Raw genomic sequence first — 19,847 nt, forward strand, 5'->3', positions numbered from 1 at the left:
GAGTCCGCTGATGGCCGCATCAGCATCATCATCCACCACAGATGAATAATTATCCTCCTGATGATTCCTGCAACTTCCACCACGCGCATTGTGTTTGATCGCGTATATAGCCGTATATATTTACGTCTAATTATAAAGAGGAATAAAGCAGTTAAAACGTGACTAAACAAACATAAGTTTCCACAGGTCCCTGTGAGCGGTGCTGCTGCTGGCTTTATTGTCGCTTTTCAGAGCCCTTTATTGTTGGATGCTCTCTTCTCTAGGAACTGTGACAAATGGAACGGATCGACTATATCGGACTGCTCAAAAACAAAGTAGACCTGCTTGTGCGTGCGCGTAGTCTGACTCTACACACACAGAGAGAGAGAGAGAGAGAGAGAGAGAGAGAGAGAGAGAGAGAGAGAGAGAGAGAGAGAGAGATAGAGAGAGAGATAAAGATAGACTGGGGGTGGGCGTGGGGGGAGAGAGGAGGAAGTTAATAATTAGGCCTAAATATTTAAATTAATTATATTAGTATTAATTAATTATCGGTAATCAATTTCTGCTCGGAATTATAACTTACTGTACAAGTAGGCCTACATGATGTGAAATTTACAATACTTCAGTTCATATACACCTGTCAGACAGGGGCCATTCCTAGCCCTAGGTTATTATTCACTGTATAGGCTACAATATCGTACATATAGGCTACCAGCGGTTTTCAACCAGTGGACCACTAGTGGTCTTTGAGGAGGTTCCAAGTGGTCCCCAAATAGTTTCATAACCAAATGGACCCTTAGACTTTAACTAATTGAGAGTGTAAAATGAAACCAAATGGGCCCATAAGGGTCCATGCATTTGGTTTCATTTTACATTTAGTGAGTCCCACTATGTATTTTTGTCTGATTTTTTTTGAAGATTTGCATAACTATACATTTTTGGAAAGGGTATTGTGTAAGGAATCAGAAAATCAATGTTCCCATTTGCCCAGATGTGAGTGAGTTTGTGAATCAGTATACAGCAACAGCTTAATTAACTTCCTCGACTTTTACATTTCCATGAAGCTGAGATGTTTATCAACTGACTGTTGGTTCCATGTCAGTGACAGTAAATTGGATGTTTACATTCTGAATCACTCATGTCAGCATTAATAGCACATGCATCTTTTACATGAGCTCAGCCTCATTCTCAAGATGACATCTTCTTGCATAGTCTAATTAGTCCAACGTGCTGCAGGAGCTGTAGACGCATGCTAATTAAGCATGAACAGAGTGAGGAATAAGTGTTGTTGATTATTATAAGACCGTCACACTTGATTGATTATCATTCACACCGTGTGCTGCTGACATTTGGTTATTCTACCATTGAGCAAATAGAGCCTGTCTGCTTTCTCAGGGAGACGAATTGAATCTTGTCCATCAGGTCAGCATTTGTGTCAGTCAGAACATGTCTAGGTTCTACATGACCTTTGACACGATCTAAATGGCTCAACAGAAGAGCAGGTGGACAAAATAATACAACCACCCCGATTGTATAAGAAGTTATAAACCTGCATGAAAAAGGGTCTGAGTCGTTGAGTGATTTGTGATACCGAGGGAGGGCTGCCTGATCGCCACTCTCCTGCAGGTGCCAATAAAGTTCTGGGCCATTTCTTATGTTGTCTCATATACTGTGGGGCGGAGGGAGGGAGGCTGGGAGCAGGTGGCCAGACGAGAGAGCGGCAATTGTGCTCTGACAGACAGAGCTTAAATTAGAGGAAACTTTGACGAGAGGGCCACTATGGTTCCACACTCACTCCAGACTAGGGCCACATTGCATATTACTGTTGCAAAAATAGCCGATCTTACACGCACGCACGCACGCACACACAGACACAGACACACACACACACACACACACACACACACACACACACACAGACAGACAGACAGACAGACAGACAGACAGACAGACAGACAGACAGACAGACACACAGACAGACACACAGACAAACAGACACACAGACAATACTTCTCCCACCCCTGGTTGTGTGACATTGGCGGTATGGCAATTCAAGCTTTGTTGGGTCTCCTGTGTATTGTAATACGAAGCACAACTCTTCGACCAGGCCTATATATTATTTACAGCCCACACATTTTCCTGAGACAAAACTGTGATCTCCCAAATTGAAACGGTGGGAGAAATTGGCAGCGGTGCACGCTGACGCTGCAGACGCTTGGCTGTCTCACGCCCTCAGAAATCTAACCGTGGAATACGGAGTTGACCTTCATTTAGCACATTTTGGCCTTTTACAAGCACATACTGGACCTCTATAAGTGGGGTGCAGAGATTCCAGGGGGTCTCCCAGTAAAATGAGGAACAGTTTAACCTTATATTATATTTTGGCTATTCAAAAACAACAGGTCGACCCGTTGTGAGTTTGTAGATTGCTTATATTCTAACTGTCTAACATATTTAGCCTGTAATTGTCTAACATCATATTGGCATATTCTGCAAAACATTAATGAGCTGCATGGTGAGTGGTGACACAATATTTCAAGTAGATGTCACTGTTTTGACAGCTCAAGCACATGCATGCATTATTTTCTTCCAAACAACCAGAGACAAGACTTCCCCATACATAATACGTTAGCAACAACAAATTGTGCTTCTGTGGTTGAGACATGTGCTGTGGTTTTCAACCCTTTTCATATCAGGGCCATTATTTATTCTGCATTTGAGCTACGGACAACAATTTGATGACATTTAGCGCCCTCAGACACAAAACGAAAGAATATTTTGTTATCGTTCGATAAGATTCTGTCCACAGTTCCAAGCTGCAGGCATATTGTCTTCTACATTCAATTTGGTAGACTTCTTGTAAATTAAGTAATGCAGTTGTTTAACAATAATTTAACTCTTGAGAGTGTAAAATGAAACCAAATGGACCCTTATTTGGTTTAACTTTACACTCTCAAGAGTTAAAGAGCTATAAGGGTCCATTTGGGTATACCAACTCTCCATCATTTAGCTGGGGACCACCTGGAACCCCCTCAAGGACCACTGGTGGTCCCCGGACCACTGGTTGAAAACCACTGGCCTACAATGCTGCTAGGGCAGTAGTTCCCAAAGCCCTTGTAACTCAGAGTGTACAACTTTGTACACACACACTTAAATTAACTTAGATTTTACATAGAAATGCCATTAAATGGGGGACCGTATAGCCTAATTCAGGTCAAACCAGGGGGGTCCTTGAGATTAAACTGGTTGAGAATCACATAGAGCCATAACAATCTTCTCTTATGGGAGTCCCTGGCATATCTTTTAAAATGGGGGTTCGCTGGCTATAATGAGTATCATTTTGGGGGTCCTTGAGATGAAAAAGTTTGGGAACCATGAGATAGGTCACCAAGTAGCATACATCCTTAGATTCACTAGATGGCAGTGTTGTCCAAACAATAACATTATTTGTTGCTTGAGGGGTTAACAAGATGCAGCCTGGTATAGATTGCATTGTTTAGGAACCAATGTGCTCACCTATACCAAACAGTCTTCTTTTAGTCCATCCAGTGCTGGATCACTAGAGCGCAAAGGGACTATCAAAATTAACATTTTGTTAGAATGTTCTCCATGATTTTCTGTTTCAAAATATGCACATTGAGGCTGTCTATTCTGGTGTAGCCTACATCTAATTACACTTTGGTGGACAGAGACCATAGATAATCCTGGTCAAAAATACTTATTCAAAATGTCATTATTAATATGTTTCAGCCCTATGTAAGGATCAATCTACATACATGTAAGCTCACATGTGTCGATGATTTTTATACATTTGAAAAGGTTAATTTGTATAATGAGTACATTTACTTTTGGTAGGTCTACACTACTTAACTACATTTTTATGCCAATACTTGTGTAGCCTATACCTTTCTATAATACTGTATAGAAATACTGTATGTCAAATAATGCAGTATTGATACTTTTACTTAGGTAAAACATGTGAGTAGCCTTACTTTTTCCACCACTGCCCAACAGCCCCCTTACTTCAATTTATTTATATTTGTCTGCCAAAACAGTACATGGAGGGTTAATTTAATGACATCATTCCATCCTCAGCCTGCAGCCAGTAAGCAGCCATCTTTTCCCAACACCAATATAACTCAATAACACTTCCAGCTGGGAACGAGTTTGTTTGTTTGTCAATTAATTAGTTTATGAAGACAAGCGTGCAGCCTGCAGTGACGACAGCTGCTTTCAATTATGTTTATCAACAATGGAGTAGTAGACTAACGGTAAGACTTGTCAAAAAACTACAGTAATTTATTTTCATATACTGCCGGTTACTTAAAAGAGTATTGAACGTGATGTCGTATTTGGTATTGTCCGACAGCGTCGCGACATTTCTCAGTAAAATGAGTGAACCATGGCGTGTACGGTTGTGCCTGCACGGTTCATGTTACAGTTTTGCATGAAATCAGTTTGCTGTTTGCACATTATTTATATTTTGTAGGCCTATACATTATGTTTGAGAAATAACATTCTTTATTTTAAGTCATTGCAAAGTAATGTGTGTGTGTGTGTGTGTGTGTGTGTGTGTGTGCGCGCGTGTGCGTGCGCGTGCGCGTGTGTGTGTGAGTGCAGGGAGAGAGAGAGTGAGAGGGAATGTGTGTGTGTGTGTGTGTGTGTGTGTGTGTGTGTGTGTACATTAACATGCAAACAAACAATTATAAATTTAAATACAATTCTGCGGTCGGCTTCTGAATGTGTGGGTATTTAAAATATATATATACTGTGTGTGTGTGTGTGTGTGTGTGTGTGTGTGTGTGTGTGTGTGTGTGTGTGTGTATATAATATATATACATATACATGTGTGTGTGTATATATACCGGTATAATATATACACTGCTATATATTCTAACTCAGTCCTATCAGAGTAATTTATTGTATCGTGTGTCTTTTCTTTTGCGAGGGAATATTATGTAATCCGGATTAAGTACTCTCCCAGGAACCTTTTGACCGCGGTGGCCTTATGATGCACATCCAATGTGGGTGTGGGATTTAGAGTTCAGTTGCTTCGGGCCTGAGTAAATACTGTATCCATTACAGGCACTGCTGTGACTGATGGAGGAAGGAAACGTCTGCAATCAGCCTAAAAAACTCCACTGTTTCCCATGGTCGGACGCAGGAAGGCCACTCCTGGGACATGACAGTGGATGAATAGAGGAAGTCAAAAACCAGAGGTATTGGGCTAGGCTATTTAATCCATTGAGCACCCGATTCTACAAAATGCCATCTAAATCCTGACAATTTTCTGAAAATCCTATGTTTCTAATTTTCTGTCAGTGGTACAGTACTCTGTCAGTGGTACCCCAAATTATATATATTTGGCCGCCGACCCCCATCTAAAGATATTTTGTTCCAAGGATCCTCCAGAAGCAAAGATTTGAGTTACAAATGTTTGTAAGACTACGTTTTTTCTTTCCAATGGAAATATCCTCAAAAACAGGGTCGTAGTATAATCGGGGACTAGACTATTTGACATTCAATGTTATTTTTCCACAAATGAAACTTGAAAAATGGTGGTCGTCTTATAATCAGAGTCGTCTTACTGTATATTCGGCACAGTAGGTAAATTCAAAGATTTGGACACATTTTCACGATGTCTCAAAAATAGTAGATCTATGTATGAGCTTGTATGGTCTGCTATTTTTCAACAGCTGAAGTATACAATAATTGTTAAAGTGGTTAAAAGCTGAGGTGAAACGTTCCAGGTCTTAATGGCTTAATGTAGTTCTCATTCAAATTGTCATTATTGATATCCAAGTTAACACAATCTTTGCCAAGAATGCGGGATCCCGTGTTTTTGCTTTAATGCCCGACTGAAGAAATGTGTCTCCGCTTAATAAGCTCTTGGAAGAGAACATTTTACACAAAATCCTGAGAGTACACAAGTACGAACATATTCGTATTGGTTAGGTAATTAATACCAACTAAAATTACAAAAAATAGGAGTACTTTTCCCACCACCGTATTCAATATACATTGTTTTTTTTAGAGAGATTGAGGTGGTCTTTCTAGAGACTGCAGCACTGCTTGTATTGGTGGATAACCCACAGAGTCTGGGCATGTTGCAGACTATAGCGAATGAGCTTGATGGCTCCCTTGTGGTTCAGACTGATGTGTTTTCTCTGCCCACTCTCATATCCGTCCGTCTTGAGGACAGAGAGGCTGTGGTAACTGTGTGTGTGTGTGTGTGTGTGTGTGTGTGTGTGTGTGTGTGTGTGTGTGTGTGTGTGTGTGTGTGTGTGTGTGTGTGTGTGTGTGTGTGTGTGTGTGTGTGTGTGTGTGTGTGTGTGTGTGTGTGTGTGTGTGTGTGTGTGTGTGTGTGTGTGTGTGTGTGTGTGTGTGTGGTTACAGTGTTGTTGTTACCTGTTATTGCAGTGAACACAAATGTTTTCCCTAAATCCTTTTCTGGGGACACTCAAAACCATTATGTAGTTAGTAGGCCACTAAAACTATAATATAGGAAAGGCCAAAAATGGATGGTCCATGTATATGTAGGCTTTACTTACTGTGTGTGTGTGTGTGTGTGTGTGTGTGTGTGTGTGTGTGTGTGTGTGTGTGTGTGTGTGTGTGTGTGTGTGAGTGCGTGCGTGCGTGCGTGTGATATGCCAATAATCAGCCAAATGATAAATCGTTCAGGCACTAAGTTATATTTACTGTATATTTGACCAATGTTTTGATTGGTTATTATTATCATTACTACATGATTGCTTGAACAAAATACGGTTCCATTTTAGTTCTGATGAAGATCCTTTATAGGATCAAAACGTTGATCATAGTTAATAATAAACTGTCAGTGGATGAAAAAACAGTGTGCAGACTTTCGTCACCCATTTTGGGTGGGAACCCCTTTTGGTGTTAGCATCATGTTAATATGCTTTAGCTATTGAACAATAGCAGATCTACAGTGGCGCGCTACGAGCTTGTAGGTCTGCTATTCACAGAGAAAAGAACTACAGTATCTCTGTGTTCGCCGCTCTCGCTCCACCATTCTCTGTGATACTAGACAAAAACAGATACTCCCTCTGGCTCCCATGCAGACCTATAGTCAGTTTCCTATAGCAGCAGCGTGCCAATGAGCAAGCAAGAAAGTTATTTCTGTCCGATTCTGTGGTCTAGCCAGCCGCCCCTCATCCACTCCACTCACCCCCTGCCAAGCTGAGTCCATATGCTGGCCCTGCCATGCAGCAGCAGCAGCAGCAGCAGAGACAAGAGAACAAGATGTAAGCAGTGGAGAGTAGTTTATAGTAACGGCCTGGCGTGCCACTCGCGACTCGTATTAAGAGTTATGGGAAAGTTATGGTCGTTGAAATCAGGGAATTTCAGCGAGGGGGAGTGTGTGTGAAGGCGTTAACGCTGCCTATATAGCATGTATTTAAAGACAAGTACAACAGTTTGCTTATGTGGAGTCCAGATTGAGGTGACTATTATCCCCCCGAGCCCCCCACCACCCACCCCCCACTTCCCAGATGCTGTTCCTGGCTCATAATATTGGCTATTTTTAGCTGCATACTAGTAACTATAACCTCTGCTGGCCTCATGGCGGTGAGGTAATCAGTGTTTATTGTGGCTGAGATTTCTTTCCACCGAATTTATCTCCTCGTCATCCTCCATTGTTGTTGTGTCCCATATTGACTGTTAATCGCTCGCTGTTTGTTGTTGCTCTTTTCTCTCCACACCGAGGAGATGTGGTACATTTAACTTACACTAAGCTACTGGTATATGACACTGTTTGTTGAGGCTCAATCTGAGAACCCATCATCAAAAAAATAAGGAAAAACGGCACCCTCTTTTCCTTTTAATATGAGTGTCGTTATTCAACAGTCTGTCTCGAGAGACTAGTTGAGGGTTGACCCTCATGATATAAGCAATATACCTGTATAATACCTGCATTGCTTCATGATGAACAGATACAGCTTATCCACATACCAATAGAATCTGAATCTGAAACATCCTTATTGTCACGTCACAGTAAAAAAAAGTGTGTTAAATTCATTTTTGTGCATATACTGTAGTTCCCATCGTGTTATTTTTTCCAAGAAACAAAGAAAGGGAAGAAGGGAGATCAAGTTTTAGAAGATTGTTCCACACACAGACAGCACACTCGTATAGGGTCTCTCTTACTGTTCCACACACAGACAGCACACTCGTATAGGGTCTCTCTTACTTTGACTTACTTTGATTTATTCCTGTAGGCTCCTAGGTGGAGCATAGGGCCACAATCACACCCTGCCATCGGACTCTGTTTTGAGCAGTTTTCTTCAGCTGGGCCCACGATAGTCCGGTCGTCTCACTCTCCACTGATCTTCTCCAGGTCTGTTTTGGCCTTCCCACTTTTCTTTTACTCTGTGGGTCTCTCTTAGCAAATTGCACAGCTTACAACCAACCGGTCTCTTTTCTACAAGAAGAAAAGAAAACGCATAGTAGCACTAACAGCCAGAGCAATCCTCATCTTTCTCTGCTGTGTCCCACCAGTGGTGGAAAAAGTACTCAATTGTTTTACTTAAGTAAAAGTGCCAATACTGACATTTTTAACTACTGTAAAATGTACTTGAGTAAAAGTACAAAAGTATCGGCATCAAAATGTGTACAAATCTATTGAAAATAGCAGATCGGCTATTTTCATATGGCCGAAATGTATAGGGTTGAAATGGTTAATGTATGTTTTCTAATCAAAATTAAAATCTCCAAAGTAACTAGTAACTACAGTTTTCAAATAATTGTAGGGTAGTAAAAGACAGTACACATTTTGTCTCTGAGAAGTAATGGAAATTGTACAAATATATATAAAGTACAAATACCTCAAAATTGTACTTAAGTACAGTACTTAAGTAAAAGTACTTCCCACCACTGTTTCCCACATACATAGCCTTGGCTAAACACAGTGTGTAATGGTAGAGTTTGTGTATGCAGTGGATTAGATGGCCAAGCCAAATTAGAAACTGAGAGTAGCTGTCATCACAGTGTGGCTTTCTGTTTATTTCTTGTCACCTAGCATATGACAGGACCTCGAAAATGAATGTAAACTTACAGCACTGAGGTTATAACAACAGCAACAGTCTCCTTGGAAGAGATAACACAGTCTCCACTGCAATGGCCATATCACTTGTATTATTGTATTTATTTCCGATAACAGTTATCAACCTGAATATCATGGCATATACAAAAATGTAATTTAAACCAGTCTTACCAGAAATGAACGGTTGTTTTAAAGCAATTATTTCCAGCCAAATATTAGGTGACTGTGTCACCCACTAAATCCCTCAGTGTTCTTCTCTTTTGTAGTTCTGGGATTGATCATGCTGGAATCTTAAAAATTGTACAGAAATTGACAAACAGCAGAGAAATCATCCACAAGTTCCATTCTGTGGCTTTATACTCATCACACTGTCACATGTAATTAGTGTGCCTTCGCAATGAGACAACTCTCGGTTGCATTTTGCACATTCCTTCAAACATTTAGCTGTTTTATTGCCAATTTAGTCATCGTGCAGTTACTTATTGTGGATTATCAGTCCATCGTCTTGACTGATGGCCATTTGAATTCCATGTCAATTTGCAATGGTCATAGTTTTTAGTCAAATTTCAAGACTTGTAATTGTATGGATTTATGTGCTTTAGCTGCAAAGCCACTAATTGTTTACAGGTAAATGCTTGTCTGACTTGCCATGATGGTAATGCCGTCTGGTGTTTAAATAAGGCGTACTTGTAAAAGAAAAATGCCAAATTAAAAAAAAATTGTGTCTTCTGGAAAATATAAATAGCCTTTCACAGTGAATGTCTCAGTTCCAACCCCGGCCGGCGGTGACAATGGGTTGAGCTGTTACTGTAAGTCAGTGGTTTTCATTATTTATTCTGCATCTGAGCCACGGACCACCATTTGATGACATGTAGCCTCTCAGACCCAAGACCATAAAGAATATTTTGTTATCATTGGATAAATATTTTGTCCACAATTCCATGCTGTATTGATGCTGGTCCCATTAGGAGAGAGAACAGACTTCTTCAACAATAATTTAACTCTTGGGAGATTTACACTCTCAAGAGTTATAGATCTATAAGGGTCCAATGGTTGGTTAAGAACTTTCCATCATTTAGCTGGGGACCACCTGGAACCCCTTCCAGGACCTCTGGTGGTTCCCGGACCACTGCTGTTAGTCCATGTGTGTGTTATCTTCATGACCCTGTAAAACAGCTGCCACACGATGTACCATGATTTCCCAGCTCATGTTACAGCTAATCTAAGATAGCAAACACAATGCAATCACGGGTATGCAACTATGCACATACAGTATGTAAGCGTGCACATTTATGTACATGTGTGCACGCATGTTATTTTGCGCCGTCACAGACATGCGCACGTGTGCATATATTTGTGTGTGTGTGTGTGTGTGTGTGTGTGTGTGTGTGTGTTTGTGTGTGTTGTTGATAATGATGATGATGATGCCAAAGGCATGGCTTTTCAGCCTCTCTTGGCAGCTGCATGTTTAGCGTGGCTTCAAAGTGAACTCAGGCCTACAGGGATTTCCCTCTGGCTTTCCCACCATCTGCAGTGCATTGTTGGACTGCCTAGGAGTGTTCATGGGACGTGATAGCACAGGGTGTTTGTTTGGGTCACTCCTCTGTGAGAATCACACCTCTGACACATCAGTCTTTCTGATACCATCAAAAACGATACTCAATACTAGTTTGTATTAGTATGTGAATGACGCACATACCCCACATCTTAATAAGGATTTTGTTGGAAGGAGTGAGGACAGCTAGGCCGCCAATCAGGATAATGGTTTAAAACCATTAAAGACCTGTGGTCGATTCTACAAATGCCTTCTAAATCCTATAACAGTTTTCTGAAAAACCTATGTCGGTGGTTCTCGAACGTTGTCATGTCAAGGACCCCCAAAAACACCAGATGGTCCCTAGTTTGATCCCTGGTGGCTTCCCCAGGACAGTTGCGTGTTCAGGTGTCTGTCAATCCCTGATTTCCCCCTCTGGGGCTGCACAGTACAGCTCCTAATAGGATGCAGGGTTAAATGCAGAGAAGTAATTTCCCTACAGTGATCCATCACTAGAAATATCTTCCTTTTAACAGACTCCCTGACTGTGCCTCCAGAATGTCTTTGGATGTACTTTAATAGGGCCAGATACAACAAACCTGCTACATTTGCTGGTGAAGCCATGAAGATAAAAGCACCACAAGAAAGGGAAAAAGAAAGAAAATGTGTCTTTTGTAAACCTGCAATAGATCACCCTGCAGGGCCTTTTGAAAAAGGCAGCACATGCCTGGCAGTTTCAGAGACAAATAATAACTTTCGCTTAGTTTGACATGATAGTAGTTTGACATGTGGACTGAGAAGTATGTGCCTGCATGCATGCCCGAGACCAGATTTCAAACATGCGTGCGTGCCGTGAGCCTCATTCTGAGCCGCCGCACCAGGATTCAAATTCACCCACAGTCTCTGGGTTTCGCTGCAAATGCCAAGGTGAGCCAGGAGGACCTTTCGTTTCGATAACACCCACGAAGTGCATCTGAACTTGGTCACGTCACGTGTGTTCAGCATTAGAGAAGGTCAGGGGATTATGTCTAAAGGTTTTTCTCGTAGCCTATAAGTGGTCGTTTTAAACTAGCTCAAGGGTTGTTTTTCTAGTATTGTTAGCTGCCTTTGCTGGTGTCGTTCTTCTGTTGTGGAATCTAAAGTGGCCGTATTAGCTGCAAAACATAGTTGGATCTCTCGACTTGCTGTGAGCGGTGCACTGTAACTGGAGAATAATTCAGCATAACTCTAAATATGCTACTACTGTTTTCTTTTTACAGACACCTGAGATGGAATGTTTTAAAAAATGCTTTGATGTTGTAAGACTACTCTTTAAGAAAAAGACGTGTGGGTTTTACCTCAGAAAAAATATATTTTTTTAAACCTCTTTTAGCTTTAACAATAATAGATTATAACTTGGCTATTCTGTCTTTTGGTTGATGTGTAACCCCGATCTTATGAATTGTAAATCTCCAGTTGTCAAGGCAGTGCCTTAAAGATGGAGTGCCATGATTTTTTTCCAACATAAAACATGATCATCAGGTATTATTATTTTTATATAAGGAGGAAGACATTTTTCAAAAAAGTGTACACTATTTGTTAAAATGTAATTTATATGTGGACAGACTGTTGGGTGGTGATGGGTGGTGAATGGTGATCCACCTGAACTGAAGCCACACCCACAGCTGTTGTGTTGTATGATAAAGGGAGAGAGGTTACTAGGGGAGGGGATGATATTGTGATGTCACTATATGTCACTGTTTTTTTCATTGGCACGTTGACTGTCAAGATCCAGAAGGACCTAGACAACCTGTCTTACCTGGTCAAACCCCACGCCAAAAACCTGGGTGTGCTTTTTTACTCCAAACTTTAATTCGATAGACAGGTAAACGCAGTTGTGAAATCAAGCTCCTTCCACCTCCGCTCCATAGTCAAAATTAAACCATACCAGTGAAATTCAGAATTCATTTTAAGTCTCTTTTATTTGTTTATAAAGCTCTGAATGGCCTAGCCCCTGCCTACATCACAGACCTGGTAAAATACCCCTCCACCACTAGGCAGCTCAGATCCACGGACCTTGAGCTTCTAGATTTCCCGACATCCAAGTTGAGGCTTAGAGGCGACCATGCCTTCTCGGTTGCAGCCCCCAGGCTGTAGAACACCATCCCTAGCTACTCCATCAGAACCTCCCCCTCCATTGACCTTTTTAAATCCAGACTTAAAACCCTGTTTTACTCCCAAGCATTTGATTGCCTGTGACTTTGTTCTTGTTTTTAAACCAGTATATCATTAGATTTTTATGATAACCTTAGTTTGCTTATAATTGTGCTTTTATTGTCGGTTATTTGCTGTATTCTCACTACTGTATCTGTCATGTTGATGAAATGTCTATACAGCACTTTGGTACAATGGAAATAGTTTTTAAATGTGCTTTATAAAGGTGAAGGTTTCAGCCTCCAGGAAGAAACAACCACACCAAGGGTTCTAATGAAGTACTGTCGCCTCATAAACACATGAAAAACTGGGGAAAAAATCATGGCACTCCATCTTTAAGAAAAAGTGGACATTCCCCTGCCAGTCAGAAATACAGTATTCTTCCAGGACAGTGGTATTAATGGGCCATACTGGAAGTGTCTATCAGTGTAAACTAAGGAGCATTTGGAATTGGATTATGGATTGAAGATGAACCGTGCTTTGAAAGCTGGTCTTGGATGGGATTCAAATGGGGTCAAGTTACAAATGGCCTTGGCTGCATGGTTGCTTTAGACAACGCATTAACAGGACATGTGCTTGAATTCCCGCTTGGAATTCACCCCTAATTTGATTTCAATCTTCCTCATTTCAGGTTATTGATTCACGTTGTTCTCTGTTACACCACTCACTGTTCACTACTTATGTTTTTATACAGGAAGATGTGAGATGAGATAGCGCGCCAGTATTCATCGTTTAAACATCCCCGCTTCATGTAATGCAGTTGGGTGTATTTTTTGGGAGGGTGGCCCACAAAGAAATTGTGAAAATAAGGCTCAAGGAATTTCATCTAGCAGATAGAACAGTCATTAGTTGAGCCATAAGGCTTACTGTGTACATAGTTTTCCCACACGAGCTGCTTTGGTTACACATCTACTGTATCTGTATTTAGGAAATTCCTGGCTTTGTAAAACAGAAATATGTCACGATCTGAAAATAGCCTAAACCTCGTCATCGTAAAATCATTTGCTGTAAGCTCTAGGACGTTATTATACCGTATTTATTATAAGAGTAGCCTACACTTAATATTATATTATATACATGATACACATGATGTATGTGATGTTTAGTTTGTGTCTGACACAAATATTTGGATAAGAACATTATGCATCATTGTGTAATGTGTAATAACAGTGTTTGTTGAGCCATTTTCAAAGGAAACATCTCCATGTGCGCCCAAGCCAGTCTTTGGGGGAGTTGTGTTAACAAGAATGTTTGTCTGTCCCGGCTGTGTGTGTACATTAATTGAAAAATAAGGGTGCAGTGAGGATTCACAACCAGGAAGAACAAATTCCTCCTATTATTTCTTTAAAAAAAAAGATTTTTCTCATAAAGAAAAGGCATGGGAATCAATAATGATGCTATGTAATGTAATTTGTAGAGTCAACCATGCGCCAAAACAAATAGCATGACAAAAAACTCCTTTGGGAGGTTAATAGGAAAGTTACACAACGCCCAAACTATTTGGAAGAGTAGGATACATATCTTGTTGTGAAATAAGATCACATTTGTCTGGCTCATGGAAAGAAGAAGGTACTTCATACATTCTTTTAAGAATTTCTTAAGTTTCAATAATTTTGAAGTCAAGCAGTAAAGTACTGTAACACTAAAGGTTAAACACAGGAAGATAGCAATTCATTTTTAATTCTAATCAAAGTTCATGTTCATGTACTTCAAACTCAAAGCAACGTTATGAATAGGCGTGTCAGATGCTACTTTTGGTGCCAAATGCCAATACAGTATGTCTGTAATATGCGTCAGAAAGAGTTCTCAAACTCTTCTAGGCCTTTGAACCAATGTGCTGCAAAATGATTCTGTAATAAAAAATAATAATCAAATTATTATTACATTTATATAAAAAACTGATATTGATTTCTGTCCTCTCCCTAAAAATCCCAACCCCTGCATTGGTCCCTCAGGTGCCGTGCTTCACCGGAGTCTGGGAAGACCTCCAGAACGACCCGTGATGGGGTCTCAGGGAAGTCTGTCTGTGGACGGGGATCCCGAGGTGACGGGAGGAGAGCCCAGCCCCAGCCCGTGCAGCGAGGCAGTAACTCACGACCTGGAGGAACTGTCTCTGCAGCAGCAGCACAGCCCAAGTCCTGTGGCCCTCACGGAGCGCAAGAACGGTGAGTACTGGACCTCTACAGTGACCCAAACCCCCAAGTATTCATCCATCCAGCATCCATTTAAGAGCAATTTAAGACAATGGGAAAACAAGCTCTTTCCTCCAATTAGTTAGAGGAGAGAAGTGAGGAATTACATCGGAATTGCGTCGGGAAGCCTATACAATACATCTTCACATAGTTCAAATAGTTTAAATCAAACCAGGTTCTTGGGAAACTGGTTTATTTAGGCTACCTACGTATAAGCTGTTCTCCAATATAGGCCTTTAAATAATTCTGACGGATATGTAGTTATGTACAGTATTTTTGAAAGACTTGTGACTTATGCTGCTTTGACATGGTCCTTTCCGAAGACGAAGAAACGTGGTTGTTATTGCCAATTGAGTGTCATGATCACAGAGCTTGCCAGATTCCAGTCAGGAATTGCTCCCCGGGCATATCAGTCTTAATAATGGGCTGCACTTTGTACACATCTGGTAGGCAGGCTGGCATTCACCAACAATGAGGCACAACAACATTTTGCCTAATCCCCAAATGGAGCAACCGGTAACATGGGGACATACTGTACTATGTACAGTAGGAGATCAGTGCTGTTCTGAGTGGCTTGCTGATGCTAAATGCAAGCATCGACGACGATGATCGAATCCCATATTTCTATGTATTTATTTATTTCAGTGAGGATATTTTAAACGTGTGTATAATCCTCAATTTCACAATATGTAACACTGATGCTTATTAAGTCCGTTTTCGATTCAAATCTAAATGCTCCCATGTTTTGAATCTATTTTGTTAACAGACAAAGTCATACATACGTAAGTTTGACAGCAGACCGATTGAAGAGCGTAATAATCTTTGTCATGGCTTCATCTGGTCAAGAGCTATACTAAGGGATTGAACACCTGCTCTTTATAGGAACATTGTTCTGTTTAACGCAGGGTTCCTGGACCACTGAAACACCTGGTATTTATTACAATTAGAGTCATTTCCTTTTAGCTCATTTCCCATCTAGTGATGAATGGTATTGTTGAGCAACTATTGTATCTACTACTAACCGTAAAGTCTTTCATATGAGGCTCTGTCTTCGCTCATCTCGGGCCCTCCTTCACATTTCTTTTGAACCCAGTTTTCTGTCTTTCTTTTTTATCAAACTTGACATTAAACAGGGCCTCTTCTGAGTAAATATTACTTACAAATATGTTTGGGGTTTCTTTTGCAAATAAAGACAACAACGGATAAGATCGGAATGAAGATTCGACACGGACTGCAGTGAATCAAAATGGCATTATATCGCTGAATGAAAGATGAAACTAAAAATCACAACACAAGAACTATATCCAGTTTATCACCAAAATGTGACACAGAGATAAATATTTGGTGACCCAGCAGGGGACAGACAGTGTGTTTGTTTTGCATTATACTAGTAGTGACACAACATTTCAGAGAAGAATACAAACAAAAACTCACTCGCCTTCTTTCTCATGTAGCTTTTCACACAATGACCTGGAACAGCTGGTTGCAATATATATATATATATATATATATACACAGTATATATAACACGCATTTGCAGCCTATATGCCATAGGCGCTCAGACCAATACACCAGCGGCTCAGACCGATTGCAATATTTCTGACCAAAGAAATCACGTGCAGAATGAAAATGATGCCTAGCCTGCGAGACTAGTTCAGGCAGATATTCTCCAGAGGTTCACACGCATCATGTGCAGCTCTGTGTGGGAGACGTAGTCTGTGTGACGTGTCAGACAGGCAGCTGATCAATTGGCAGTCTACTTGAGCTCACCTGATTCATCGCACTTCCTCCTGTCGTATTGTCACTGTCTGTTATATGTGCTTTGAGGAAGGAAGGCACTACAGTTTAAGCCCTTTTTAATTGTGACACTTGACGTTTCCTTGCACCCTGTGAATTCAAAAGGGCTTAAACTGTCCAAGTTGCTCCAGTGCCTTCCTTCCTCCTGCTACCTGTCCTGCCTCTGAGATGCACCAGATCAGCCTACCACAGGCTTGAGGCGTGGTGGAACTCCTGCTTTGTTTGCGCCCACCTGACCACCACCCCAGCACCGCCAGGCTCTGCTTTCTTATAGTGTTGTTATAGATGTATATCTCCCTGCTCTTAAATGCTTTCTGCTGAGCAGGGAGTAATGTATTAGCAGAGCCTGTATGCTACGCCAGAATCACTATATCAATATCAATATCATTGGTCTCAATCTATTGGTGAGTTGTCCGACCGAACAACACGGTTGGTCAGTTTTGTGAGGGGAGGGGCATTGATGAAAATGCCCCCAATGTTTAGATTGTTGCGTTTATTGGCCCGCCTGGCCAGCCGAGTGTTCAGACAGCAGAGTGCAGGGAACTGGCAAGGGTTAACGAGGGCAGCAGTCAGACCTGTGTTCCCTCCTCCTCCTCCTCCTCTTCCTGACGCTCACTGGCTGAGAGTGAGCACACTGTGTGTACACACACACACACACACACACACACACACACACACACACACACACACACACACACAGACACACACTTTCTCCAGCAGACAGTCAGAGAGGAAGAGGGGCGGAACCACGCTGGCTCCACTCTCAGAAAGCAGCTGTCGGCGTGCTGCTCGTATAGCAGCGCGGAGCTTTTCGTCTCTCTCTCTCCCCAACTCAACTCAACTCCTGTGTAAACGGTTCGTTCTCCACCGACCTTATCCTCAACCCATGGGACTGCAGACCTGGCCACGGAGAAAGCCACCGCTGTCCTCTATGGCCTGCCTTGACGTGGAGGAGGCCCCCGCCATCTGTAGGGGTAAATTACAATCAGATGCTTTCTCCTCTCCTCTCCTCTCCTCTCCTCTCCTCTCCTCTCCTCTCATCTGTCTTCTTTTCTTAATCTTCTCTCTCTTTATCTCTCTCTCTCCTTTACTCCTAGACACATTCTCTGTGTGTATTCAAATGTTTCAGTTATTTCGAATTAAAAAACATCACAGTATAAAGTTTTAGAAAAAATAAAATGATAGGCTTTAGTAGCCTGAGCCCCCTGAACACCATAGGAAACCAGACTAGGGTTCATGATGAAAGCTCATCGGAGTGATTTGTGTGTGCATCGCGTATACGTATACAGGACAAGAAGCTGCTGTTAGCTGATGGATGCTAAACTAAAGTTGTCTGAGAGAGAATGGGGAGAGATAGATGCTGCTAGATGTTGGAGTATAGGAGAGAAGGGGGAGAGATAGATCATGCTAGATGTTGGAGTAGGAGAGATGGATCATGCTAGATGTTGGAGTAGGATATTCTTGAGTGTGTGACTGTATGAGTATGACGTCTGTGTCGGCCGGGGTGGGAACCTCTTATGTCCCAAACTGTTGCACTTTTCAGGATTCACGTTCGAAAATGGCAAAAGCAGCAGATCCACAAGCTCGAAACGTGTGGATCTGCTACTTTTGATGCTTTTGTGTTCCGTCGTAGCATGATGGAGTAGCTCGTTGATTCGCGAAATAAAAAAAGTTAGAATATGGAGATAAGAGGTTGCCGCCGGACAGCGGCGATAAGCCGTGTTTATAATAGTGCTCTGTTGATTGATTAGGGTTCGCTGCCTCGTAATGTAAGCATGACTTAGTCTCTGTAAGCACAACGTATTGACATACAAACATCGAGTCGAGTCAAATAAAACAATATATATAATATAATCCAGGTCAAGATTTGTATTTTCTTCCTACGGTACTTCCTGATGACTTTGACTTGCATCACCCGACACTTCATCTCATCAAGCCTGATTTATGCCTTGTTTTCGTGTGCCGAAAATAGCTGATCTCCAAGCTCAGTCTCAACCTCTGCTATTTTTGATGTGCTACACCCGAGTATAATTAAATTAAGAATTAAGAAGTCTGCCCGGTTCTCAACAGAGCTGTCTATATAGGTTGCTTCTACTGTGCCTTTTAAATAACAATCCAAGTAATATACAGTGTCCATGTCTATATGGATTTATGCATTTATGCAACTATCATCTGGTATTTGGGATAGTGTGGGTTTTTAAGGCTGCATTACAGTAGGGTAATTTTAATTTAGCATTTACCCAGTTTGTTATAAAGTAGGCTTTACTTTATTAAAAATATGATTATTTTGGGGGTCACGGCCTGAAACAGTTGAGTACCACTCAACCAACACATTAGCTCCTACTACAGCAAAAGTGCATACTGTAGTATACTCGTGGCAACACCACTTGTATTGGCCCTTAATATAAATAAATACAGAGTTTCATCAGGTACAGTAAGATCGCGTCATACTAGCTCTATAAAAGTGGTAATTTGTCTCTCGTCATTGGCTAACTTGTGGTTTGAAAAGGATGCAGAGCTCATTTGAAAGGTTTGGCAAATGAAAGTAAAAGGCTTTTATAGAAAATACATTTCATGTGTTTATCCATTAGCGGTCGTGGTTTGCAGTGTATGGCTTGTACCATCTTATAGTAAAATGCATGCAAATGATGCTATACTAACAGTTATGTAATCATATATACGGTATACTTTAGCTTATCTCCTGTATAGACTTGAGCGTGACAAGGTTTGCAGTGTCTCTGTACAGAGTCGCCTCATTTCCCTTGGAACAAAGAGGCTGTATTAAAAAAAAAAACTCTGTTATTTATAACCTTAATGTCAACAGAAACTAATGTCAGGCTGTTTCTTAAACAACTCAAAGAAATCTAAGTCCATATAACAAAGCTTTATTTCTTATTTTTCTTATCTTTATCGAGTGCTTGTTGAAAAACTCCATCCGAGTCTTGAGATGATTTTGCCGAGAGGAGTGGATCTGAGATTAGAGATTACATCAGAAGACAGGGATTTCGGGTTCACTAAAGCCTTATGCTACCTCTGTTTATGCTCCTCTGGTGAGCAGGAGAGTGCATCGCAGAGGAGAGGGGAGGGTCAG

At 41.2% G+C, this 19,847-nt stretch overlaps 1 protein-coding gene across 5 annotated transcripts in view; it reads left to right on the top strand.

Moving 5' to 3' along the window:
* The first annotated feature begins 4,125 nt into the window (after positions 1-4,125).
* mrtfbb (myocardin related transcription factor Bb) overlaps positions 4,126-19,847 on the top strand; it is a 36,957-nt gene continuing 21,235 nt past the window's right edge. For 3 of the 5 annotated variants that reach the window (XM_080776062.1, XM_080776066.1, XM_080776063.1), the window contains exons 1-3: positions 4,126-4,250; positions 5,065-5,198; positions 14,723-14,932. In XM_080776062.1, the coding sequence (XP_080632188.1) occupies positions 14,770-14,932 (163 nt within the window). In that variant the 5' untranslated portion in view covers positions 4,126-4,250; positions 5,065-5,198; positions 14,723-14,769. Of the gene's footprint in view, positions 4,251-5,064; positions 5,199-14,722; positions 14,933-17,536; positions 17,731-19,847 lie in introns of those variants that run through there. The other 2 variants (XM_080776065.1, XM_080776064.1) reach the window with 2 other exon arrangements.

The sequence above is a fragment of the Protomyctophum bolini genome, assembly GCF_963924005.1.
Source record: "Protomyctophum bolini genome assembly, chromosome: 11".
NCBI lineage: Eukaryota > Metazoa > Chordata > Actinopteri > Myctophiformes > Myctophidae > Protomyctophum > Protomyctophum bolini.